A 27,952-nucleotide genomic window follows, 5' to 3' on the forward strand; every position below is an offset into this window, starting at 1 on the left:
AGACAGCGGACAGACAATCACTGGTGTTCTGTATTAGAGCAGGGGTGATGTCACGGGAAGAGGTATATAATTGGGTGTCATCAGCGTAGAGATGGTACTGGAAGCCAAATCTGCTGATGGTTTGTCCAATAGGAGCTGTGTAGAGAGAAAAGAGGAGTGGACCTAGGACTGATCCCTGAGGAACCCCGATATCAAGGGGAAGAGGAGAAGAGGTGGAACCAGCAAATGACACACTGAATGAGCGGTCAGAGAGATAGGAGGAAAACCAAGAGAGAGCCGCGTCCTTGAGGCCAATAGAGTGGAGCATGTTAAGTAGGAGTTAAAGTGACACTCTAGCTAGGAGCCACTTTAAACACTCTTAGGAAACTGAATTATCCGATTTCACCACTTGCTAGGACTCAAGTATTGACGTTGAATATCAAGGTCACTGGGGAACTCTGGTACAGTATGAACAGTCGATTTTTTGTTTTTCTCTTCACACACACAGGGCCAGAATATCCAACTTCCAATGAAGAACTAACCTTAATGTCTTGATTTACAGTTTTATTAAACCTTGCATAGCTCCAGTCATAATAAAAAGTACTCACAAACTCAATTTGTAGTGAACCCATCTATAGATTCCTTTGGATACCTAGTGGCGAGGCACAGAACTACAAGTAAGGCAGTATTCGGCATAAAAGTCTTTAAAACGACATCATGGCTTCCCGCCAGCAGGAATTTGGCATGTACATATCTTCCTAGCGGATTGTAAAGGATACTGGGACACAACCTGTAGGTGTGTTTCTTGCATAGTGTTATAGGTAGAGCTTTACGATTGTACTTAAAAATAAAAAAGAGCATATTAAAACTAGGCCTACAGTAAACTTAAAAAAAGGATTCACCAGTAATGACCCATTTTCTCACGCACAATATGGAGAATGAAAAGTTACATTATTGACATTAGAAAGGCGGTTCGCTTCACTTCGTTTTTGACACAGTGAGATGGTCTTCTTTGTTCTTCGAAAATTTATCATTTATGGAATGAGGAGCAGGCCGACGAGACAGTTTTACTTTTAAAGCTACTTGATCAGAAGCAGTTGTGGCTTTATCTTTTTTCCCGCTGTTGCTCATGGGCTGAGTTTTTATAGAGGATTTTAACTTTGGTGCAGGCTGTGTTTTGGGTGCAGATTGTGGAAGTTTAACTACAGAGAGGGGGGTGCGTCCGGAGGATGTGGTCTTATCGGATGCAGTCTTACCAGTGCCATTTTTGGCAGACTGAACTGGTTTAGTAACGTTCCTGTTGACAGAGTTTGCCTGGACAGCAACTGCAGTTGTCTTTTTAGACAAAGGTTGAGAAGTGTATGGAAAAATTGTAATTTTGTCAGGCGCATGAGAAGATACCACAAAGGGCTTCCTCTCCGGGAGATTGTTCTTTGGCATGTCTGCTTTTTTGCTTACTTTTACATCCCTAGAGGAAAGTGTGATCGGAGCAGATTTCTGATTGGTAGAGCTTTTGTAGTTTTGCTTTATAACCTCAGTCCTCTTAGAAAGTTCAGATTTAGTGGATGATGAGATAGCTGGTTTCCAAGAACTTGTCGTTTTTAACGGTCCTGGTTTTGCCTGGAGGTCAGACGCACCCTTTGACTTGGTAATATGTTGGGCCAGGGATGTGGGAGAGGTTCTAGGAGACTGTATCTTCTGGTTTGTACCACCACACTGCATAATGCCTTTACCATTCTGAGCTACTTTAGTAGCATGTAAGCCGTTGGTTCTCTCACCACTACTTGGAACACTTTTTGATGAACTAGGTGAACTAAGGTTTTTCGGTGTACCTTTGCTTTCAGGCCTAGCAGTAGAAATATGTGGCGGAGAATTAGATTTCTTTGCTACCTTCTTCTGTGGCTCAGGAAGTAACGGAGACCCCTTTCGTGGCATGACTTGGATTTTGGGGCGTACTGATGTAACTGGTGTAGTCTTAGTTCCCTTGTGAGCAGTTGACATAGGAGACTTTTGATTTCTAAGATTAACACTGGAAGGGGTTACTTGTGAGGATGGGGTAGATGCTGTTTTTGGTGATACCCGGATTGCGGATAAGGGGTTCATTACAGGAGGCTGTAGAGTTTTGCTTGCTTGTGCTGACACACTGTCACTTTGTACCCCTTTCTGGAACTGTAAAATCTTTTGCTCCAAAGTGGTAAACTGCAGCACTCTGCAAGGGTCAAATTTCATTAGAAAACCTTGAAGAGTGTCCCATCCTCCTCCTACTCTAACCATTACATGCTTTCCATGTAGCATCTGGAAAAGAAACACATACATATTGATTATTTTGGACACAACATCATTAAACTGCATTCAGTCAGCAAATAGTATTATTAGGATCTACGCATATTTATTCTTTGTATTTTCCACATGAGGTTTCCAAGTTTACTACCAGCATTTCAATATTGCCTACCCCCCGTCCCCCATTTCTTCTTTTACACAAATATAATAAAATAAAGGTCTTGCTTGGCAGCATTTTATTATACTGAAGATCCTTTGGGCCATTGTAAAAATGCGCGCACACACACACACACACACACACACACACACACACACACACACACACAGACACACAAGTCCTTCTCAATGAATTAGAATATCAACAAAAAGTTAATTTATTTCAGTAGTTCAATTCAAAAAGTGAAACACATTATATAGATTCATTACACACAGAGTGATCCATTTCCAGCATTTTATTATTTTAATGTTGAAGATTATGGCTAACATTTAATGAAAACCCAAAATTTTGTCTCTCAGAAAATTTGAATATTGGGTAAAAGTTGAAGATTGTAGACTCATGGTGTCACACTCTAATCAGCTAATCAACACAAAACACCTGCAAAAGGTTTCCTAAGACTTTAAAAGGGAATGTGTCGCTAGAATTATTATTTTTTTTCAGTTAAACAGTTAGTATTTAAGTGATTAAACATTGTTTTAATTTTTTCACAAGTTAGGAAATTTTATAAATTAATTAGATTCTAATTTATAACATTTCCATGTGATGGTCACTAGAGGGAGCAATTCCCAAAATTGCAGCATTGCAATGTGGTAAAGCAACCTCATTGCTTTATGCTGCAAATTTGGTGTAGACACACACGCTCTAGTGTCCTCACACAATGCCCCCTCCCTTATCCTGGCTAGTGCCAGGAGAAGGAAGGGGTTGAATCTTCTAATCCTCCTACACGGTGCTTTCGCTCAGAAAATGGCGGCACACAGTGTAGGAGGATTAGATACAGTGGTAATCAGACAGTATAACACGAACATAATACACACATCACCTACACAAACATAACGTACCTGCTCCTGCCCCCTCCGATCCTACTCCTCGCGTCTTCGCTACCTGGAACATATGTCCGGAAGCCGCGATCGGAAGTAGTCATCTTACTATCCGGCCGCGGCTTCCGGTCCACATGAAAATGGCGCCGGATGATGCTCTGCCGAAGCCCTTCCTTTTGGACTGTGTGGAAGCGGCGCATGCGCCGCTCCCACACAGACGGCATACACTATAGTGAATGGAACGGCTCCCGTTCGCATTCTCTATGGGGATGTATGTGCCGTATTCCATCTCTGTATGTGTCGTTAATCGACACATACAGAGAAGAAAAAAAAAATGGCAGCCCCCATAGTGAAGTAAAAAAAAAGAAAAAAAAAGTAAAAAAAACACAAAATCACAAATAAAATGTATTTTAATAACATACTAAAAGCAAATTTATATAAAAAAAAAAATTTCAAGACACCTTCCCTTTAACCCCTTTCCTCTTTAGCCACTTTTGACCTTCCTGACAGAGCCTCATTTTTCAAATCTGACATGTTTCAATTTATGTGGTAATAACTTCGGTATTCAAGCGATTCTGAGATTGTTTTCTCGTGACACTTTGGACTTTATGTTACTGGCAAAATTTGCTCGCTACATTCAGTATTTAAATGTGAAAACCACCAAAATTTAGCGAAAAATTGTAAAAATTAGCATTTTTCTAAATTTAAATGTATCTGCTTGTAAGACAAAATAGTTGCTAATTAACATGCCCCATATGTCTACATTAGATTGACATCGTTTTTGAACATCCTTTTATTTTTCTATGACGTTACAAGGCTTAGAACTTTAGCAGCAATTTCTCACATTTTCAAGAAAATTTCAAAAGGCTATTTTTACAGGGACCAGTTCAGTTCTAAAGTGGCTTTTAGGGCCTTCTATATTTGAAACCTCCAAAAAGTCACCCCATTTTAAAAACTTTACCCCTCAAAGTATTCAAAACAGCATTTAGGTGAAATGTACATATTTAATTTTTTGTTGTTGCAGAAATTCATTTTTAATCCATTATTTTTTGTAGCACAAAGTTTTACCAGAGAAACGCAACTCAATATTTATTGCCCAGGTTCTGCAGTTTTAGGAAATATCCCACATGTGGCCCTAGTGTGCTACTGGACTGAAGCACCGTCCTCAGAAGCAAAGGAGCACCTAGAGGATTTTGGGCCTCCTTTTTATTAGAATATATTTTAGGCACCATGTCGGGTTTGAAGGGCTCTTGCGGTGCCAAAACAGTGGAAACCCCCAAAAGTGACCCCATTTGGGAAACTACACCCCTTAAGGAAATTATCTAGGGGTATAGTGAGCATTTTGACCCTACAGGTTTATTGCAGAAATAATTGGAATTAGGCCGTGAAAATGGAAATCTACATTCTTTCAAAGAAAATGTAGGTTTAGCTGATTTTTTCTCATTTCCACAAGGACTAAAAGGAGAAAAAGCACCGCAAAATCTGTAAAGCAATTTCTCCAGAGTAAAACAATACCCCATATGTGGTCATAAACGGCTGTTTTGACACACAGCAGGGCTTAGAAGGGAAAGAGCGCCATTTGGCTGTTGGAGCTCAAATTTAGCAGGAATGGTTTGCGGAGGCCATGTCACATTTGCAGAGCCCCTGAGGGGACAAAACAATGAAAACCGCCCCAAAAAGTGACTCGATTTAGGAAACTACACCCGTTGAGGAATTCATCTATGGGTATAGTGATCATTTTGACCCCACAGGTGTTTCATAGAATTTATTAGAATTGGGCAGTAAAAATAAAAACAAAAATTGTTCATTTTCTCAACAAATAAAGGAAAAAAAGAACCCCGACATTTGTAAAGCAACTTTTCTGGCGTACGGCAATACCCCATATGTGGTCATAAACTGCTGTTTGGGGACATGGAAAGGAACAGAAGAGAAGGAGTGGCATTTGGAGCACAGATTTTGCTGGATTGGTTTCTTGACACTATGTCGCTTTTGCAAAGCCCCTAAGGTACCAGTACAGTGGAAACTACCCAAAAAGGGACTCCATTTGTGATACTACACCCCTTGAGGAACTAATCTAGGGGTGTAGTGAGCATTTTGACCCCACAGCGGTTTCTTAGATTTTATTTGAATTGGGCAGTGAAAATAAAAATTACATTTTCTTCCAATAAGATGTAGCTTTAGCACAAAATTTTTCATTTTCTCAATTAATAAAAGCAGAAAAAGAACCCCAACATTTGTTAAGCAATTTCTCCCGAGTATGGCAAACCGCATATGTGGCTATTAACTCATTTTTGGGCACACAGCAGGGCTCAGAAGGGAAGGAGTGCGATTTGGCTTTCGGAGTACAGATTTGCTGGATTGGTTTCTGGTCGCTATGTAGCATTTGCAAAACCCCTGTGGGACCAAAACAGTGGAAACCCCCCAAACGTGACCCCCATTTTGGAAACTACACCCCTCAAGGCATTCACCTAGGGGTGCAGTGAGCATGTTAACCCCGCAGGTGTTTTGCATAAATTAGTGTACACTCGATATTGAAGAGTGAAAATTGGATTTTTCAATAGATATACCAATGTGTGGTGCCCAGCTTGTGCCACCATAACAAGACAGCTCTAATTATTATGCTGTGTTTACCGGTTTTAGAATCACCCTACATGGGGCCCTAATCTTTTGCCTGGACACTTGACAGGGCTCAGGAGTGAGAGAATACCATGCGAAATTGAGGCCTAATTTGGTGATTTACACAGAATTGGTTCACAATTGCAGAGGCTCAGATGGGAAATAATAAAAGAAACCCCCCAGAAGTGACCCAATTTTAGAAACTACACCCCTCAAGGCATTTATTAAGGGGTGTAGTGAGCATTTTCACCCCACAGGTCTTTTCCATAAATAAATGCACTGCGTATGGTGAAAAGTAAAAATTTAAACTTTTCCCCAGATATGCCAATTCAGTGGCAAGTATGTCGTGCCCAGCTTATGCCACTGTAGACACACACCCCAAAAATTGTTAAAAGGGTTCTCCCAGGTATGGCGGTGCCATATATGTGGAAGTAAACTGCTGTTTGGGCACGCTGTAGGGCTCAGATGGGTGGGAGTGCCATTTGGCTTTTGAAGCGTAGATTTTGCTTGGTAGTAGTATTACTGGTGATCCCGTTTATAATGTGGGGGCATATGTAAGCCAGGCAGAGTGCATCAGGGGCATAGTCAGGTGGTATAATAATGTGGGGGTACATGTAAGCTGGGCAGAGTACATCAGGGGCATAGTCAGGTGGTATAATAATGTGGGGGTACATGTAAGCTGGGCAGAGTACATCAGGGGCTATAGTCAGGTGTTATAATAATGGAGTAAACAATAAAATAATCCATAGCTGTGTGTTACGCTGTGAAGCAATCCTTTCTGCACAGGCAGGTGTCGCACTGATAAACGGTGTCCTTACTTATCCCCCTTTTGGTCCACACTCCGCACCTTTGCAGTTTGGGGAATTTTTCTGGGAAGTGTTGTCCTGGTATAATACGGGCTCCCTCACTTCTAGCAGATATGTTTGGGCCCTCCCCTTCCTGGTTCCCTAATTTTAGGGCCCCGATAAATCACCTCTTGAAACAGATGAAATGTTCCCCTCTGATCTGCACAACTGCATATTTTTTTATTTCCTGACTTATGGAAGCCTTAACAAATTTTATTTTTTCATAGACATAGTGGTATGAGGGCTGTTTTTTTTCAGGACGAGCTGTAGTTATTATTGGTACCATTTTGGGGTAGATGCAACTTTTTGATCGCTTTTTATCCTATTTTTTGAGAGACAAGGTGACAAAAAAACAGCTATTCTGGCATCGTTTTTTTAGTTTTTTTTTTATACAGTATTAGGCCTCCGGTTGCCATTGCAGCCACAGACACCCCAGTGATTTCATTGCTGGGGTGTCGATGAGCTGCAAACACCTTAAATGCAGCGATCGCTTTTGACGGCTGCATTTAAAGGGTTAATGGCGGGGATCAAAGCAAACTTCGGTCCACGCCGTTACAGAAGGATATCAGCTGTCAGATACAGCTGACATCTGGGGATGATGGCACCGACTCAGCTTCTGAGCCTGTGCCATGCATTTGTCGTAAGTATACGACATTTTGCAGGAATCACTGGCTTTCCATGTCGTATACTTACGACAAATGTCGGGAAGGGGTTAAAAGGACTGGTCTGTTGCTCAGTGTCCAAAGTCCTGTTTTCAGATGAAAGTAAATTTTGAATTTCATTTGGAAATCAAGGTCCCAGAGTCTGGAGGAAGAGTGGAGAGGCATCAATCCAAGTTGCTTGTGGTCCAGTGTGGAGCTCCCACAGTCAGTGATGGTTTGTGGAGCCTTGTTTTTTTTTTAGAGCACTTCATGCTTCCCTCTGCTGACAAGCTTTATGGAGATGCTCCTTTCATTTTCCAAGAGGACTTGGCACCTGCCCACACTGCCAAAAGTACCAATACCTGGCTTAATAACCACAGTATCACTGCGCTTGATTGGCCAGCAAACTCGCCAGACCTAAACCCCATATAGAATCTATGGGGTATTGTCAAGACGAAGATGAGAGACACCAGACCCAACAATGCAGACGAGCTGAAGGCCGCTATCAAAGCAACCTGGGCTTCCATAACACCTCAGCAGTGCCACCGGCTGATCGCCCCCATGCCACGCCGCATTGATGCAGTAATTCATGCAAAAGGAGCCCCGACCAAGTATTGAGTGCATATACTGGACATACTTTTCAGTAGGCCTACATTTTGATAATCCTCAACATTAAAAGGAAAAAATGCTGGAAATAGATCCCTCTGTGTGTAATAAATCTATAGAATATGAATTCCACTTTTTGAATCAAATTACTGAAATAAATTAACTTTTTGATGATATTCTAATTCATTGAGAAGGACTTTATTTATATATATATATATATATATATATATATATACATATATATATACACACACACACACAAGAAATGTTTTCAGAAGTACGAAGAAAATGCTTGACTGAATATTATATTTGGAGAAGTGGTTACATATTTCTTTTACGGATATAGCTGCAGTTATAAATCAGATTTTTGCGAATGTGTATAAAGAAACCAAAGTGATAGGATTCAGAATGCATCTGCATTTCCACTGGTGCCTGTAACTAGACAGAATGAGGCCACAGCGACTTTTTGCTTGTGGCTTTTTTTTTTCTTTTAAAATGGGATTTTCCCATCACTAGGAACTAGCACAAGGGAACTCAGTCTTTGAATGTGTTAAATGAACTGCGTAACATTTTTATCTCCATTTTATGGTACCAGTTTTGAGAGGACTTAGTAGTATCATTATAAGTGTAAGTAAAATTTTACATTACCACTTTCCGTTTCAATTATTTACCAGAAAACTATCTGCTTGTTGTCAGTGAGTGTTAACATTCTTGGTAAAATTCAAAGGTCAGAAATCCATCCTAACCTAATATTTCTCACAGCTGAGAGTTTGTTACAATAGATCAGTTTAGGTAAACACATTCAGCTTCGAGTCCAGCTTAGGTTTCCCTACGCTGTATATTGTACAAGGATTAAGCTTTATTTACAGCAGAATGCACAGCCCCTGTCAAGCATAACGGTTTTTGACAGCCCCACAAGGGCTCGGAATGTGTTTTGTAAGCCATTAAATAATGACACGAGTGAAAATGTAAAATCTGCACAGCACAAAAAATAAATTTGAAAAAAATGTTAACACAAAGATTAGTATATTACAGAAACCTTCAGCAATATGAGCATCACTTCCTTTTTATAAGCCTTCAACGCTCCATTCATTTCAGTTTCCCTTCACTACTGTGTATTATTAAGATTGGGTTACAGACAGATGTTTCCTCCAGGAAACTTCTACCAGGTGCTCCAGCAATTCATGGAAAGGAAACCAACAAAAAGCCGAAGATCATGCTTTTCAAATATCAAGTACCGGTATGTATTTTCTTTACTGTGCACACTATATGAGCAGCTGATAATCTCTAGAAGCTTTTTACAGTATCAATAAACCAGCACTGCCGATAGCACCTATTCGTAAAAACGGCCACATTGTGCCTTGTGGCGGCAGAATTATTTACTTCACATGGATGTCAGAAAGTCTCGGAGTGATTTTTCTACTTTACAACCTTGGGTGTCTCATAATTAATGCAAAGCAATGACTCTGGTACTAATTTAAGACAGATCTATCAAAATGTTGCGTAACGGCGGGGAAATGGAAATTAGGGAACACAGTTCAATAAAAAACACATTTTAGTAGTGGCGCTACTTGTCATTGTAGGTTCTAGAAACAAATCGACGTTTTAAATCCCTTGCACTTACCCTTATGAATAGAATTTTATCCCCTAAACGATAGCGGCCCTCTGATAAGTATTCAATGGAGAATCTGTGTGAGCAATTGCAGGGAGGATCTTGAGCAATGTGGGTCACCTGCACGGAGAATGGAGTTAAGGAAATGTAACAAGACATAAAAAAAGAACACTGAAGCTCATTAAACATTTGGCTAATGGTAGCGAAAAAATAAATATCACAGAACTGGCATTAAAAAAAAATAAATTTTTTTTATATATATATATATATATATATATATATATATATATATATATTAAGACTCGAAACGTAAAAGTCTCCTCAGATGGTGCCACATAGGTTCAATTAATAGCAACACGTTCAATGGACACAGTACTTTTCACTCATAAAAACAAATTACAGATAAGACTTCTTATGTCCACTCACGCAGCACCATTGCTTTGGCTAAAGTGGCTGTGTCAACAACACATGGCCCAAGCATTAACATGGTTCTGCCATTCAGTTACAATTAAGATATACATGGGAATTAAACCACAGAGCTTTTTTTATGATTTGTGCTTTCTTAAAAGGAACCCGTCTTCAGAAGTCCTCGATATATTCATAAGCTGCCGCTAGCCCCGCCTACCCACCACTAATTGATAGCTTTCTCCCCATACTGTGCACGTAGGGAGAAAGCTGCCAATTAGCGGCTGGAGGGGGGGGGGGGGCTAACCGCATCTGGTGACAGATTCCCTTTAAGAGAAACTTCACTTACAAATTATGTAAACCTGAAAAACATTTATGCATCACGGTCTTGAGTTGGGGGGGGGGGGGGGGGGCAGAAGAATATACACGGACGTAAGTATTTGAAGGGTCAGTGCACCCAGTTACATGGAAAACTACAACTCCGTAGCGCTGGTATTGGGTAATCTTTGACTTCCCACACATTTAGTACATGTTAAATACTACGACATAATTTCTGACTGCAAAGTAGATGAAATAAGAATGGAACATTAAAATTCCTCCTGCAAAAACTGCTCCAGTAGGTTTTTGCACAGTGGTTTGACAAAAACTTGTCAAAACACTCGTCAAGGTTTTTTTTTCCTCTTTCTGACTCATTGTAATGGGTTTTGGAGGCGGAAACCGCCTCAAAGATGGGTCATGTTGCTTCTTTTTACCACGACGAGTCAATGAGTTTTTTGGAATGGTTTCTGCCCCAAAAAACTCATAAAAAAACTCAGTGTGAACAGGGCCTAACACATCTCTTATTGTATAAATAACAAACCTCCATATGTTCTTAGGACCAAGTGTCAGTAAATTATTGATTTGGACTATAAATCTGAGGTAACATATGCTCCGTATGTGTGGTTACACAATTGTGCCAACAAACCTTTTACAATAAGGAGATTCTATAGTGGGAACATGTTTAGGACCCTAATCTCATCATTAACCCCTCAGCTACACTATGATTAGATATGTAAAATGACAGCATCTTACAGCCTCATGGAGCTCATGGTGACAGCAGGATTTCTGGATAGTGACGGGAGTTAGCGGTCCAGATTCCATTAACAGTGTTTCTTCAAGTTCAATCTCTTTTTCAAGCTTTACAAGGACAGGCGGTTCCACTCCATATCTTTTGTACATTCAGATGGGGAAAGAAAAAAAAAAAAAAAAGAAGGAAGTCACACACCAAACTAGATATGTTAAAAGAGGGTAGTATGAGTTTCATTGATAGTAAACTATTTGTAGGGTTTGTTACATACAAATATGGTAAAAATATGACATACCGGGATACAATTCGGCCCACATCAAGAAGACAGAGACACACTTGTCGAGGGTCTTTATGGAGAACTAGAAGACATTTAAGCCATCAGATCATTACAAGTGGATCAATACTTATGTCAACTGCCTACTATCTACCATGAACCACAATACTTGAAAATCGCTAATATATGAAGCAGTTATGCTAACAACGGTTATCCATCAATGAAAACACAATAGCTTCAGAGGAAACCAAAGTCTTGTAAAGGACTACTGAGGCATACAAATTTAATTGCCATAGAATATACATGAGCAGCCTGACAATTGCTACACGGCAGCTGTTTGTCAGAAGCTCCGCCAGTTCCTTAAATGGCGTATTTTACAACATGAGGTGTTAGAAAGTGTATAAAGCTTCAGCAAAGATCTCGTTCCTCCTGACAGTGCTACGTGTTAACAATCACAAGGTTTACGACTTGGATAGTTCATTCAAAATAGCCTCTGAAAGGAATCTTTTGTTGGAAGTTATATTTGGTTTCTCATCATAAGAATGTAAAACAAAGACATCATTAATGCACAAAACTGGGTCAATAACAACAACATGTTCAGACAATTATTTAAAGAAACATTTACAAAACAAGAGTCCATCTGCCACATGCTTGATGAGAAGCCCTGACCCCAGAAATGTTAGGCAGGGCTCTAGACGCCAGTACAAATTGTGTCACATTTGTGACCATTTTAATTGCCATCACGAACTGCAACATTAGCCTGGACTATTGGGGTACCAGCAGTGGGAACGGTAAAATGCATGAGCACGGATTGCAATTTAACCCCTTCCTGCCGCAGCCAGTTTTTGTTTACTTTACATTTTTTCATCCCCACAACTTTTTTTTATTTTTCCGTCAACATATGATTTTTGCGGGACAATTTATATGTAATGTCAACATTAACTGTACCATATATTGCAATGAAAAAATAAATACACTTGTGGGGTGGAACAGAAAGAAAACCGCAATTCCGCCATTGTTTTTTTGAGTTTTGATTTGAGTTTGATTCTGCGGGTCAGTTCAATTATGGCAATTCCAAATTTATATATACCACTTTTACAAAAAAAAAGCGTGGTGTTGCCATTTTCTTTTAAGCGATAGCTTCTGTGTGTCTCCTGCAATATAATAAGATCTGGGAAGTATGTTTTTAGGTAGTTTAAGACCGTTTAATCTTACAATTGAGACCGTGCCCTTTCCACGATACCATTTTACACATAACCATCACTTATATGGAAACAGGTTTGAAAACCATAAAACATCCTTCGGATATTAGCGATGCGCACACATTCGCAATCAACAGCGCAACACATAATCCCACCCTATCCTCTCCCTGTTTAAACCTCCTCAACCTGAGCCCAGAGTCTCGAACCTTAAACTATAGAAAACCATTAAAAGGCATATAGGTATATTCCATTCCTCCTTCACCTAAAATTCTGAAAAGTAAAATCTGGGAACTGTTAATTAGGAAACATGAGCTCCATCAGAACATGTCCATCCAGTGATGCAAAGTAAAGACAGGGAAGGCAAAAGAAGGGTATCACAGCTGTAACCTGAATAAAAAAAAAAAGTAATCTACTATTAAACAGGCTCACGAGTGCCACAGGGCTCATCTGGGCAGCAGCTGTGGAAAGTCCATCGGTTCCTCACAGCTCTTATGGTCGGTGACTGTCCAGCCAATTGGCAACTTCTACTGGGGTGTTGAAGCGTGTCGATTCTCCATCTTAAATTCGTAATTTGTAGTGTATAGCATTGCATATTTAAATCCCAGTTCATGCAAACGCATGCACACTTCGGAAAACTGTATACTTTTTTTTCCGCACATCTGAGGTGAAATCCGGATAAAAAGAAAGCGTTGTGTTTTTATACTTGATTTCTCCTTTCTGCCGAGACATGCCATGCCGTATGGCATCTCGATAGCTCAGTACCTTCATAATGAGAGCAGGTAACCCTGGTGGCAAGTAGGAGTTCGATAAGTTCGCTCTACGATGAAGCACTGCGAGAGAATGTCCTGTATCACTATAGCAAGGTTCGGAAAGCACTATGTTTCCACGTGGGTGCATACATAGTGGCCCAACCCGATCAATAAAGAGTAAGTACTATGCACACCGGATGGGAGTAGTTTTTCAAAGTAAATAATGTATTTGTAGCCAGTAACAGTGCGTGCGACGTTTCGGTCAATACCATGACCTTCCTCTAGCGGTCAGCCGCCATACTAATGCACCAGTACACAGGATCCAGGACAACACAGTGCCTGAAGAAGGTCATGGTATTAACCGAAACGTTGCACGCACTGTTACTGGCTCCAAATAAATTATCTACTTTGAAAAACTACTCCCATCCAGTGTGCATAGTACTTACTCTTTGTCCTGTATCAATAGTGCTGCAAAGGATTCAGGTATTGAGCCCTCTGCTCTTTCTGGCGATCCCACTATAACTATTATTGTTTAATCAATTTAGATTTTCCACATCCTCTGCTTTTGCCTGTAAGGTTTTGACTTGTTATTTTAGTGTCAGGGGGGGGACCTCAGTATGACTCAATCCGTCCACTAGAGATTTTGTGGTTGCAGACTGCGGGACTGTAACGATCTGTCGGTATGTGGACCCACTACGCTGCACCGCCGTAGCGGGGAGGCAGCTGGTCAAACAACAGAGTACCCAATCAATACAATGCCCAGCACAAGGGTATCTGAATAGTCCAGACAGTCGCAGTGGCTAGGCACAGATGAAACTTCAGACGGCAGAGGATGCCACACGTGGCGGAGGGTATCAGGCGTGGCAGATGACACCAGATGTGATGTACGATAGCAAGCATGACCGTGACAGAACACAACTCCAACACTCGATAGGGCTAGGAACCAACACAGCACAGGATACAGGTAGTAGGGCACGGGAACATGAGAACACTGAGGGACCATTTGCTAAGACCAACATGGGAATTACAAACAACTCTCAGGCAGGGAGTGAAAGGGCAGGGCCCCTTTTATAGTCCAGAGTAATTAGGGCTAAATTGTAATATAATTTATGTGCGTGCGTTGGCCCTTTAAGGCCACGCACGAGCGTGCGCGCGCACCCTACGGGACACAGCCGAGCGGAAGTGAGTGCTGGCGTCTCCTAGAAAGGAGATGCCGGCCAGCACTCACAGATCCATGGCCGCCGAGGGGTGAGTAGCAACGGCGCTCTGAGGCGGTGGACGCTACAGTATCCCCCCTCTTCTTGGGACCACAGCGAGGGAGAAATTTCTTAATGAGGGTAGGGGCATTAAGGTTCTCTTCTGGCTCCCAGGACCTCTCCTCAGTACCAAACACTCTCCAGTCCACCAAATAGAAAGTCCATCCTCTTACCTTCTTGCAGTCCAGGATCTCCCTCACCTCAAACACATCAGATGAACCGCTGGGAGCAACTGTGGAACTGGAAGTCTTACTGTAGTGGTTCAGGACCACAGGTTTCAGGAGGGACACATGAAAGGAGTTGGGGATTTTGAGGGTAGGAGGCATCCCAAGCTTATAGGAGACAGGGTTTATCTGTTGTAGTATCTCAAAGGGTCCGAGGAAGATGCGAGCAAACTTGTACGAAGGCACCTTTAAACGGATATTCCGTGAGGACAGACAGACTTTGGTACCTGGAAGATACTAAGGCGGCTCTCTTCTTTTATATATCTGCGTTTTGCTTTGTGCGATCACCTGCTAACAGAATAGAGGACCGGGTCTGTTGCTAGATTTGCAGAAAGTCCCCAAATGCAGAGTCATCAGCGACCACCAATGGGTGAGTAGGAACGGCGGTCTGTGGCCGTGGACGTTGCAGGGACTGTATTTGTGTTGAGCCCCATACAGTAATTCCTTCCCAGTAGTCTCACAAGACCCAGTGTGCAGACAAATTTGGCAATAGGTTCAGGGACAGTTTTACTGAAAAGATCAAATGGGTGTGCTAGAACAATATAACAACTTCAACAATACTGAGAAGAGGGGAGAAGAGCAGTCATTTTTACAGAGTTCACTTATAAGTTGAGAGTCAGAGTTAGAAGTAGGGGACTGAACTGCCAGCATCTGGGCCATGTAAATAGCCCACAGGAGGTTACCCCCCTCCCCAAGATTACAGAGTGCTGGGCCAAGGTACTAGCAGATATACTCAGTGGTTAGCTGGGCTCACCTTATGGATGTGAAATGTCCATGCCGCTACTATGATGGGTCTGCCACTTGCGGCCTTCTTTAGGATGTTGAGGCCGCCCAGAACTCCACACTATCCAGCCATGTGTCAGTCTGAGCACAGATATTGTACCCATCTATATGGATGATTACTGCTGGGTGTGCTTTCTGGAGGGAGTTCTGTGTCAGGGCTCTGCATGACCAAGTCAGCCACTGCCTGGGCTCACAATGTGACTCTACAGTGACTGCGCCAGACTGACCTCCCCAGTCAAGGCTGCCCACCAGCTAGCAGGTACGATTTCTGCTTGTGGGAGTAGATGGGTTAAGGAGCCAACTGTTATCCTGGAGGCTTCTCAGGCACCCATCATTCCAAAACGCGGGACCTTGGCCTGAGGAGTGACACTGAGCACAGTGCTGCTGGTTAGAGACAGAGATCGTCCCTAAATGGGAGAGTTTAACGCTACATAGTCTGTCTCCTAAAACTCAGCAGGTAATAACTACTTACAACTCCCCGATTACCTTTTTTGGTTGTTTTTTTTTTTTTTTGGAGCATGGACTCTCAGTAGCGTTTATAAAAATGTTTATTCATTTTACAAATTTTTTTTATTAGAAAAAAAACAAAAACACCTTACCCAGGCCTTCAGATTCAAAAAGATAAGCATCATCCACCCCAATACTCTTACACCAACGAAGGAAGTTAGCTGTGTTATCTCGAGCAAAGAATGATCCAGATGGCGCAGCTTTCCTGCATGGGACCCTCCTCATGGGCAGACCCTGAAAAGCACAAAGAAGCGATCCTTAAGTTAAATCGAAAATACAGACATGTGTTCTTCCCAAAATTTTGACACATAAAACAAAAGATAAGCAGTCTTAAAATCCCTTTTCCCTATGATAGATGACCTCTTCTTAAAGCTTACTTCCAGTTACATTGCTGTTAACATCTCCCAACAAAAGTTTAAATGTAAAAGCGGGAGTCAGCAGACAGATCAGCGGTCCTGTCACCAATACAACTATGTGACATTAGAAGCTCCTATACAAAATATCAGTACAACCTGGATCCAATTCTGCTTTTGGCCTAAAAATGGGTGCAAAATCTGCATTGCGTGAATAAGGCCTTACACCTTAATCCAAGAAGTGCGCGGTCAGTGCCACCAGAGAGTCACGGTTAATCATGAGCTGCCGCTCCCTCTGCCCACCCACTGCTGATTGACAGATTTCTCCCGATGCGCAGTATTGGGTATACTACTGTAGGTTCAATATTTGGGTTGCAGCATTCATTTAAAATCAGGATCAAAAGCACTTCCTGGCATTGTGTCTCTGTAAGGGAGAGGGGAAGCTGTAAGCGATAGCGGGAAGATAGACTACAGCCTATTAAGTTCCTCTTACCCACCAGCTGACAGTCGGCTAAACCCACCAATTTGGCAGGATAGGCAAATTATCTGATATGTAGAAGGGTGTCCCGACTTTCTCCACATAACAGATGTTGGGGAAAAGAAGGATTAGGCATGTTGGATCACGCATAGATTTGTAGTCTCTTCAGTTGTTGTGATTTTGTGAAGACATGTTCATGTAGACATAGACAGATGTGTTATTTATAAACTCCATACATCCTGAACTTTTATTTTCAGGAGGTGTTGTGCGTCTCAGGCTCATATTACACAGGGCCAGGCTGCAGCGAGAGGGCCATGCCGGTGTACACATATATTCACAGGTCTCATCTGGGCTACAGCTGTTTTGCCTGCTGAACATATATTCTAGTATTATACAATTTCATACCAGAGCTTGATAGATAGTAGCCCTGCTCAGTTGTTTCAGTGGAAAGTCTTAGTTATGGCCTAAACACTATGCTGCTGTGTCTGAGAGGGAGAGGGAGAGGGAACCCGTAGATAGGATGCCAGTTCTTATTACTGGTGGAGAAGCAGAGGATTGATCAAAGTATTGAGACTGGGAGAACATGGGGGTCTCACCCAGAACACTGATCAGAACCTCTGCTAGTTAAAAGCAGGCACAGAATTGTGTGCTGGGGACAGGGTGCAGTGTGGGAGAACGTCATAGCAGCTAATGCCCTTCTTGAGATGAGCTCAGGAAAAAAAACAAAAAAACTTACAAATTAGAGATGGAGCCTGGAGAGGGAAAAACTGCTGGAAAATACATGATACAGATGACAATGGAATTAGGAATACGGTTATTACGCAGGTACAAACATATGACGGCTTATTTACCTGGAATGATAGGTACAATTTAAAAGCCTCAAACTTACCACTAGCTCTTCAGCCGTGTAGCATTGCCTCATAGTGTGTTGCACAACATGAATCAGCTGGCAGAGATGGACACCATTGTCAAGATCGTCCATAAATCGTTCCCCTCTAACCTCTACGCCTGTGAAAATATGGAATTTTGGATATGCAAGTGCTACTATATAAAAAAATAAAAAAAATAATATTTAAATGTATCAGTTAATACTTACCTAACAAGCCACTTAACCATATTGCTAGATCTTCCTGCATAGGTACCAGGGAGGCTTCATGGCGAACAGCCAACCACTGATCATACTGAGAAACGTCAGACAGACCTGGGCCATGTCTTGGAGTTAGAGGGCATCTTGGACTTAATGGAAGATCATCTCCAAACCAAACCTGGATAATACAAAAAATGTAGTTTAATGTTTTATGGCAACTATGCCTCAAGCAAAATAACAATTGCATAGTGACCTTCATAGTGTGCGACGTGTGGGTGTCCAACGCACTATAGTTACCATGGATGTTTAGCCACACAGGACAGAAATCAAATATTTACTGGGTTTTTGATCTGATAAACCAGTGATCCCCAATTTATGGCTTTCAGGGCATGCTGAGAGTTATAGTTTTGCAACAAGTGGAAAGCCACAGATTGGAGACCACTATGATAACGTATGAGGATGGGGGTTGTTTGGCTTTCCATATTTCAAATTGGAAGACGCGATTCTAGTGCATACAGGTTTTTTTAAACTGAGCTGCATAATAAGTAAAGGCAGAATTGTATGAATACCTGAAATGTTCACGGACGTAGGAGTCCATCGGGTGAATGGTGAAGTAACAGAAAGTAATAGGGTTGGGTAGGATAGGGATATATACCTGAACTGCAGGATTCATATTTCTCTGAAGATTATGTCCAGTTTCTGAAACATACAATAATAAAGTTTACCGCCAAATCTAAATTAATTCCAGCTACTGGGATATATAAAATATACTCACAGAATAGAATCAGGCCTAAAAAAAATATAGATTTAAAAGTTGTGGGTAAAATATATTGCCACTGTAACTCCAAGCAAGAACTAGTATTTCATTTTACGGCACTAATGATAGAAGAAGCGCATAAAATTCTGCTCTGCTGTACTCTACATTATTTATGTAGGAAGCTTTTATCCATACACACAAAACTTCAGGCCGTCACTGTTCGGACCCAGTATCCCCCATTGATCAGCAGAATAAAGGGGCACTCTCATTGCTTACACACCCACATGTATGGGGATGTGCCAGCAATGAAGGGAACCCCCCCCCCATTCTACTGATGGGCAGTAGGAGCGGACCACACGATTTAAACACGGATGGCCTATCCCAAGACCGTGTCTAAAAGGGTTGTCCTAATACAAAGACTTTCCATAGACATGAAGAAACTTCTGTCTGGGAAATTTTGGGCTGACAGAGCAGAACAAAGGAACACACGACGCAGGTGTGAACTAAGCCTTATCGGTGACATGTTATCGCCACAATTATAGTGTTTTGGAAACAATTTTCAATATGCACACCTGGCAGATTTGTTGCAGAAATTTCTGCGACTGCCCCATACATCTGAATTAGGTTTGTAAAAATCCAAGCGCATGCTGCAGAAACAACTCTATTCAGATGTGGGGGGGGGGGTCACAGAAATTTCTGAACAAATCTGGCACAAGTTGACATCCCCTAATACTACTTTTAGCCAATCATTCCTTAATCCTTAAAACATTATGTACAATACTTTGATTTCACAAACACACTTTCATACGCTACGATCTGGCACGGACTTCCGCTATAAAATTTCCAAAACTATTGTACAAATATAGCATGCCCCATAATTTGCAACTTTTTAACGCCAGCAAGATGGCGTGAAGCCGTTCTTAAATTCTAACAATATACAAATCTTTTAAATGACAGCAAAAATTGTACATGTTTAATAAATATGCTTAAAAAAAAAAAACAGTAACGGGTTGTCTTTTTAATAGCGGAGACTAGCATAGAAAACCCACCTGCTCTTCAGGAACTTTCCAACACAAGCTCCGTTACAGATGAACACTCGCTGCCATGACCTTCAGAGAAAAATAATATTATACAGAATCAGTAAAATGCAAACATTTGTATTTCTCTCTTTCAATGTCCTCCATTTTGGCTTCAAAATACAGATGCCGAATACTGACCAAATCCGCATTATATAAATGTAATCTTAGGACAATGACCGCAGACCTCAGTCACTCTAGAGAGACGTCTGAGAGGTATTCCGTGACGACACTTTTACCATCCAGCTCCATTAGTGTAAGCAGATGGTAAAAACTGAACGCAGACAAATAACTACATAACTCCGGGCTCATCCTCCATCTCTAAGAACAGATAGTCTTGTGTCTATTAACTCTGTGCATAGTTCTGAGACACAAAATCCACACTGCCTTGTGATAATGTGGAGCTCATGTATTAATCGGTTTGTTGTACTTAGAAGGTGCTGGGCAGCCCGCCCGGTCCAATAGTGTGGGTGTGACCAATAGGCTGCCAGTCAGCACGGTGCACTACACGCAAGAGCTCCTTCACACTAATGTATGAAAAGATGGATCAAATATGGATAATTGTTTTTACAATTTGTTCAGTATTTGTTTCCATATTGTAGCAGTTTCTCTTTATTTTGTTATGAGTTCATCCTGTTTTTTGTGGATTAACTTTTTTGCTGTTTTTGTCATGTTGCTGAAATACAGATATAAACAAAACAAATACGCACATGTGAACTATGCAAACTGGAACAAGCATTTTTAAAAATCAGCCTATTGACTTCTATGGGCTAAAAATGGTACCAATATGGATTCGTTGGTACAAGCTGTGAAATCTGCAGAAAAAACTGGAAATGTGAATAAAACTATTTAAATGTATTGGCACGGTTTTTCAATGAAGACAAAAAAAAAGGGGGACGCGATATGGACCAGATAAACAGAAATGTGAATGAGCCCTAACTGTGTGACTGGCAACTTATAGAAGCCTTGACTGTTCATCAGCATTTTGCTAATTTAGTTGCTCCCATATTTAACATTGTGGCTTGTCTGCATCCTGCTGGGAACATATTTTAACCAACCCTTGTCCTCTCCACAGGATATGCCATAAAGATGTGGAAAAAGTCCAAGCTGTCCCCCGAGCAGCCGGGATTACAGAAAACAGAAGAGCTCGCTGTACTAAGCCGTTTCTGTTACTTCCACTCTCTTCTATGGGAGTTACAGAAACAGCGTCGCGCGGCAAGCTCAGCATTTTCTGCAATCCCGGCCACCTCTTCACTGAGTCCCCATCCGAATGGGAAGGCCCGCGGCCACCTCACGAGGAAGGAATAATGTCGGGGAACCCCATTCTCAAAATGGTATAGGTCTCAGAGCCGAGACCTGCATCTATCAGACATTTATGGCATATCCTATGGTTATGTTATAAATGTCTAAAAGTTAGGAATAACGCTTTGAAGAGGACCTGCCAGCTCTCCTGACAGTTCTGTTATAGTAAATACTTGTATTCTCCATGAAACAACAATTATGGATCACCTTTTCTTAGAACATTGCACCATTCCTCGCTTATCCCTCCTGGAAAATTTACGACTAGGTGTTACCATTCTCCTTGACAATAGGTTGTGTCCTTACACGGTCTTACACTGTCAAAAACTGATTGGACCTTGTCATACTATGTAAGGACACACCATATTGAAAAGGGGAATAGTCACTACCAGTTTTCAAGTTATTCATATATTTCCAGGAGGAATAAAAAGGGGAATGGCATAATATAGGGTTCTAAGAAAAGGTGCTCCTAAACCGTTGTTTCATGGAGAATGCAAGTATTTACTAACAAACATGTCAGGAGAGCGGACAGGTTCTCTTTAAAGGCTATTGTAACTAAAGTTTTAAAAAACTTCTGACATGTCATAGTAACAGGTCAGAAGTTTTGATGGGTGGAGATTTAAGCACGGAGACCCCCACCGATCACGAAGACAAAGTAGCACTCGTGTGAGCGCTGAGCAGCTTGGTTTCTGATCTGCTTGCCTGCGGAGCAGTGTACGGGCTCAATAGAAAGTGACCGGTGGGGGTCTCGGTGCTCGGACCACCATCGATCAAAACCTCTGACATGTCACAAGTTTTATAAAAGTTTAGTTACCCTTTAAGTAATGTTGTACCCACTTTCTCTGAAAACGAGACACTATCAATGTATTGTATCTATAATAGAATTATGTGCACGTTTACATGTATCATTTCACAGCGTCAAATAGACAGACTGAGACATAACTGTACAGTGCCCAGACCCTGGCTGACAGAGACCACCAGAACAAAGGGGATGTGGCGCTCTTCAGCCATTACAGTTTATAAAGCATTTATTTCCATCTACATTGCTTTTATTCAGTTGAACCATTTTACGTGTTTTTTTTTTTTGTTTTTTTTTTTTAGACAAACCCACCATTCATGCATGTGGTGGTAAACAGTGGAAATCCTTGTGATCCAAGTTCGGAAGCGTACCCTTTCCCAGCCCCATGCTGTAACTGGAAACATGCATGTCACTACACCCACACAAGCAAGCGGAGCATATGAAATCAGAGAAAGCCTGAGATTTTCAGGAATGGAGGACAGACGATAATACCACATCTGTTCTAGGGGAACAATTTTCATGCTGTATCATTTCACTACAAAAGAATGACAAGTGGAAAACATGGTGAATGAGCTCACACAAGCCTGGCTTATAGAGGTTGTGGAATACTAGTCCAGTATATCGGGCAAGAGTTTGGGATAACGGCCAGCTGCTGCAGTCAAATACCTAAACTCTTAAAGGGTAGGGACACATTTCAAAAATATTTTACAGTTTATACATAGATATAATGTACATAACCAGTAGAGGAGCTCTAAATACACTGAATGACTTATCTTGTACTGATCCTTGGTTACAGTCTGTATTATAGCCCGGAGCTGCATTCACAATTCTGCTGGTTTATACAGTCGCCTCTACCATCACACTACTGTCTGTGTATTCATGTAGATAAACCATACAGCAGAGCTGAATTAGTTATTGGAGTTTTCTTTGTGCAAGATAACTCACAGGATAAGGCATCAAGATGTATTTGTGACAAACATGGCTTCACTGCATTGATAAATCCAGCTCTGCTACATTTGTATATGTAATCTGCAAAAATTATTTTAAAAAGGTGGACATAGAAATTTTAGGATGATGAACGTACCTTAAAAGGTAATATAAGGTTATGGGCAGGGGTGCCTTGTAGTGTTGGGCTCTAGAGCTTGACCATCCAATGGGCACTATCTGCCCGATGCTGTATATTCTCTGCGAGTTTATTTCTTCCCAGAAACCAAAAACACATTTGCAGGAGACCAGAGCGCCATTGTATGTAAAGAAATAAGACGGTAAGATTCAATCTATGTGCAGAAAAGACAAGTATGAACAGCGATGTCTGGGGCTTCCCTAGAGCCGGAGTCCCGAGCAGAGCGCTGGTGTCGGCTCTGCTCCGGGACTCTGTGGAATTCCCTGACATCGCTGCCCATATATGGACAGTGTGTCAGGGTCTTGCCCAGAGCGGAGCAGAGCGCTGGTGTCGGCTCTGCTCCAGGACTCTGTGGAATTCCCTGACATCGCTGTCCACATATGAACAGCGATGTCTGGGGCTTGCCCAGAGCGGAGCAGAGCGCTGGTGTCGGCTCTGCTCCAGGACTCTGTGGAATTCCCTGACATCGCTGTCCACATATGAACAGCGATGTCTGGGGCTTCCCCAGAGCCGGAGTCCCGAGCAGAGCGCTAGTGTCGGCTCTGCTCCGGGACTCTGTGGAATTCCCTGACATCGCTGCCCATATGTGGACAGTGTGTCAGGGTCTTCCCCATAGCGGAGTCCCGGGCAGAGCGCTAGTATAGGCTCTGCTCCGGGACGCTGCGGAATTCCCTGACATATCTTCCCATATATGGACAGTGTGTCAGGGTCTTCTCCAGAGCAAAGTCCCGGGCAGAGCGCTAGTATCGGCTCTGCTCCGGGACTCTGTGGAATTCCCCGACATCGCTGCCCATATATGGACAGTGTGTCAGGGTCTTCCCCAGAGCGGAGTCCCGGACAGAGCGTTATTATCGGCTCTGCTCCGGGACTCTGGGGAAGCCTCTGACATCGCTGTCCATACATCGACAATGATGTCAGGGGCTTCCCCAGAGCAGGAGTCCCAGTGATGTCAGGAGCACAGCTGGAGTCCCAGGAAGAGCCTACTAGCGCTCTGCCTGGGACTCCAGCTCTGGGCAACGCCCTGACATCACTGGGGCAGCCTCTACAGAGGGCACTGGGGCAGCCTCTACAGAGGGCACTGGGGCGTTATCTACAAGTGGGTGTGTGAGACTATCTACAGAGGGCACTGTGGCCTTATCTACAGAGGGCACTGTGGCCTTATCTACAGAGGGCACTGTGGCCTTATCTACAGAGGGCACTGTGGCCTTATCTACAGAGGGCACTGTGGCCTTATCTACAGAGGGCACTGTGGCCTTATCTACAGAGGGCACTGTGGCCTTATCTACAGAGGGCACTGTGGCCTTATCTACAGAGGGCACTGTGGCCTTATCTAGGGGTGTGTTGCATTATCCACAGAGGGCACTGCGGCAGCATCCACAGAGGGCACTGCGGCAGCATCCACAGAGGGCACTGCGGCAGCATCCACAGAGGGCACTGCGGCAGCATCCACAGAGGGCACTGCGGCAGCATCCACAGAGAGCACTGCGGCACTATCTAAAAAGGGGCTGCCCAATCTTGACATGTGTGCTAACTGAGCCGCCGGACTGCATTTAGCGACACTTAAACTGGAAAGCTGGATTGTTGAAATTAGCACGTGGAGAAATATCTCAAATTTTAAACCTAGCGCTATTATTATAGTAATGTAGTATTATTCTAGTAATATAGTGTTATAGTAGTTCAAATAACTAATTGATTAACAATAATTTTGTATTGTATCAAATTTGAAAGTAATGCGGCCCTTCAACTTCCAATTTTTTTCTATATGCGGCCCACTTACCCGGCCGAGTTTGAGACCCCTGGTCTATATAGTGATCAACGTCAGATATTTGCATAGGAATGTAGGCAATGGAATATGTAAAGAGCCAGAACCTCGGACAATAAGATGAAACATTCAGAGCTGCTGCCCACATGGCCTACAAATGAATAGAGAACTTACATTCAGAATTCCACTTCCAGCAATGCAAGTGCCAAGGAATTTCTGAACCAGAAAACCGTTCTGTGACATTTTAACACAGAACTCGCTTTGTCACACATTGGAAATGAGAACATCGGTCAATATGTGGAAAAGAGGAGCACGAAAATGCTAATAAAGCAATGAAATATTACAATATTGAGCAGTATCCACCGCAGCCTGTCAATCCCCGGCCAGCAGGACAAAGATGGGGGGCAGGGAGAGCGCTCCCCTCATGAAAACGTCAGACTCATAACTATCTGTCAGTGCTGCTATTAGCCAAACGGAACAAAAACGGTGTGTTTGGCTAGGAGCACAGTAGTCGTAATATACTGTTCTTATATAGGGCAACATATAAAGCGGACAGATTTAAAAAGGGTTTTTCCCATCATAGACATTTATGGCAGATCAACAGAATATGCCATAAATGCTTGAGGTGCAGGTCTCAGCTTTGGTCCTATGGCCCCAGTTCACCGGGGAGAAGTGGTCTGATGGGTGACCTGCCCCTGTCAAGCATCTATGGTGTATTTTGTGGCAGTGCCATAAATGTTTATGATAGGTTTGTGAAATCTTTTTTCACTGTAATATCCTCCAATAACACACAGCAAACTTTTTCTGTGGCAAATTTTGCAGTAAATCCACAGCATATTGCAAATTTTGCAGCAGATTTACTGCGGATTTCACTATATACAACATAAAATTATATTCATATTTCAAAGAGGTTTTGAAGACCCCATTCACATGTATTGCACCATAAATTGCTGCGGCATCTTTTGCATATCCACCACGTCCTGACAACGGCAATGCCATCGTTTCTGTCAGCAAAGCAGATCCAACAGAAGCCAAAAGGACAGGAGCGATTTCCCAGCATTGGGATATACCCTCAATGCGCTAAGGAGAAAAACCTCTCAACACATATTCAGTATTAGAGAATATGGACGTTATGGTGGGGGTCTTCAAATCAGGATCCCCTCTACAAAGAAACAAAAAAGTGTTGCAAATGCAGAACAGTAAGACGCTACTGTAAGTTGTCTCACGTGCTCCATAGGACTCATACAAGAGGAGACATTTTTAAGGATTTCATTTTTGTAACATATGACCCTCATCAGGTCATAGGCAGAAATGTCCCACAATGAAAAGTTCTAAATGACTACAACCTGAGGATGTTGAGGATGAGGTCACCCATTTATCAGACAATATCAGACAATAGGCGGTCACATCTGGAAGAGTCTTTTACACTGGCCGGCAAATAAGCAAACAGGGAACCATCAACATATACATGTAAAGATGAAGTTTAAAAAATAGATACTCCTTTATATATCATAAAATTTATTTCCCACCAAACCCTGTTCTGGGGGGTCAACCATCTCTTCCTGAATACGGGAAGGTGACAAGATGTAATAGAATCCTCCATACTAGGAAGCAGCCACTGATAACACTGCCGTTATTAATAGCCAAAATGCTAGTCCAGGCCACAACTGCAGAAATGTATCATTGTCACCATGACAAATTCTCTCATCTTTCCATGTGACCTATTAGGAACGGGTAAAATGTATGGCTGGCCACAACTTTCCTGATTTTTGCCAGGGGTTTCTGAAGCCAGACCCTGAATAATCAATGATTGCAGGGTTGGATTCACTTGATAAGATTGTGATTGTAGTATTTTCAGAACAAAGCATCAATTACAGGTGACATCAATAATTTCCAACCTTACTTTTTACCATAAGTGAGTCCCCTGATAAGATACACATACAAATGTCCCATCCCTACTGTAATGTGACAGCTGCTGTATTCCAGGGACCAGGTGGGTGCTACATATAAAACATACATTGGGCTTTACAAGAAAATAATGATCCACCAAAGCAGCTGAACTGACAGCTCAAGACAGCAACTATCCATCACAGCGCCCCCTGCTGTTCCGGAACTCTACAAATTAATCACAGTTCCTTCAGAAGCACAGAACCGCAGATGCGTGCTCCTGGCACATGCGGTATATACACTGTATACAATAAGAGACTAGTGCGGATACTCACCGGCTGGTAGGGTTACGGTATACTCCAGGTCCTGCTATATCCACCCAGTGTGCAGTATTATATACACTATCTCCCAAGACGCTGCTCTCAGATCCCACTGCGCAGCTCCCACAGACTCTCCAGTACGAACAAACCGCCTGCCCCGCCCCTTTCTTCATTCTTCATTGTCACTGGCGCCTTCTCACTGCACGGCTTCGAACTGTCCAATGAGGTTTAGGGTGTTTCTTTCTCCCTGCAGCCCCGCCCAGGGCAGAGGTGTGAGGAGAAGGAGGGGTGCGCGTGCTGTCCGGGAGCAGCAGCTGGAGACTTCATACATGTTCTGCTGCCTGTCTAGTGCTCAGAGAGGGGCAACACAAGTATGAACTCTCAGCGGCTCTTATTAATGGTGGCCTGCCCGCCCACGCTGGGGACTGTAATGTAGGGAAGGGAACTTTCTGACCAGGGGCTCTAGTGCTGTGTGAGTTAGTTGTTGGAGGGGTTACCAAGTAAGGAGGACTCTGGTCCTGGGGAGGTCTGTTGAGGAGAAATGATGTGATGCAGGAGGGGTTAACGTGCTGTATGTAGGGCTTCTGGTGCGGGAAGGGTTAATGTGCTTGATATGGGGTTCTGGTGCGGGAGGGGTTAATGTGCTGGATATGGGGTTCTGGTGCGGGAGGGGTTAATGTGCTGGATATGGGGTTCTGGTGCGGGAGGGGTTAATGTGCTGGATATGGGGTTCTGGTACAGGAGGGGTTAATGTGCTGGATATGGGGTTCTGGTATGGGAGGGGGTTAATGTGCTGGATATGGGGTTCTGGTGCGGGAGGGGGTTAATGTGCTGGATATGGGGTTCTGGTATGGGAGGGGGTTAATGTGCTGGATATGGGGTTCTGGTGCGGGAGGGGGTTAATGTGCTGGATATGGGGTTCTGGTATGGG

General features: G+C 42.6%; 1 protein-coding gene across 1 annotated transcript; it reads right to left on the reverse strand.

The window, feature by feature from the left end:
- Window positions 1-27,170, reverse strand: GAS2L3 (growth arrest specific 2 like 3). Its single transcript, XM_075860075.1, has 10 exons — window positions 27,037-27,170; window positions 19,805-19,864; window positions 18,654-18,697; window positions 18,008-18,176; window positions 17,801-17,919; window positions 16,173-16,314; window positions 11,381-11,444; window positions 11,091-11,226; window positions 9,627-9,734; window positions 1-2,274 (listed from the first exon to the last, which is right to left on the reverse strand). The coding sequence occupies exons 3-10, from the start codon at window positions 18,669-18,671 to the stop codon at window positions 958-960; spliced, it is 2,073 nt and encodes a 690-aa protein (XP_075716190.1). The 5' UTR covers window positions 18,672-18,697; window positions 19,805-19,864; window positions 27,037-27,170; the 3' UTR covers window positions 1-957.
- Window positions 27,171-27,952: the final 782 nt, after the last annotated feature.

This window comes from Rhinoderma darwinii, chromosome 3 (genome assembly GCF_050947455.1).
Source record: "Rhinoderma darwinii isolate aRhiDar2 chromosome 3, aRhiDar2.hap1, whole genome shotgun sequence".
NCBI classification, from domain to species: Eukaryota; Metazoa; Chordata; class Amphibia; order Anura; family Rhinodermatidae; genus Rhinoderma; species Rhinoderma darwinii.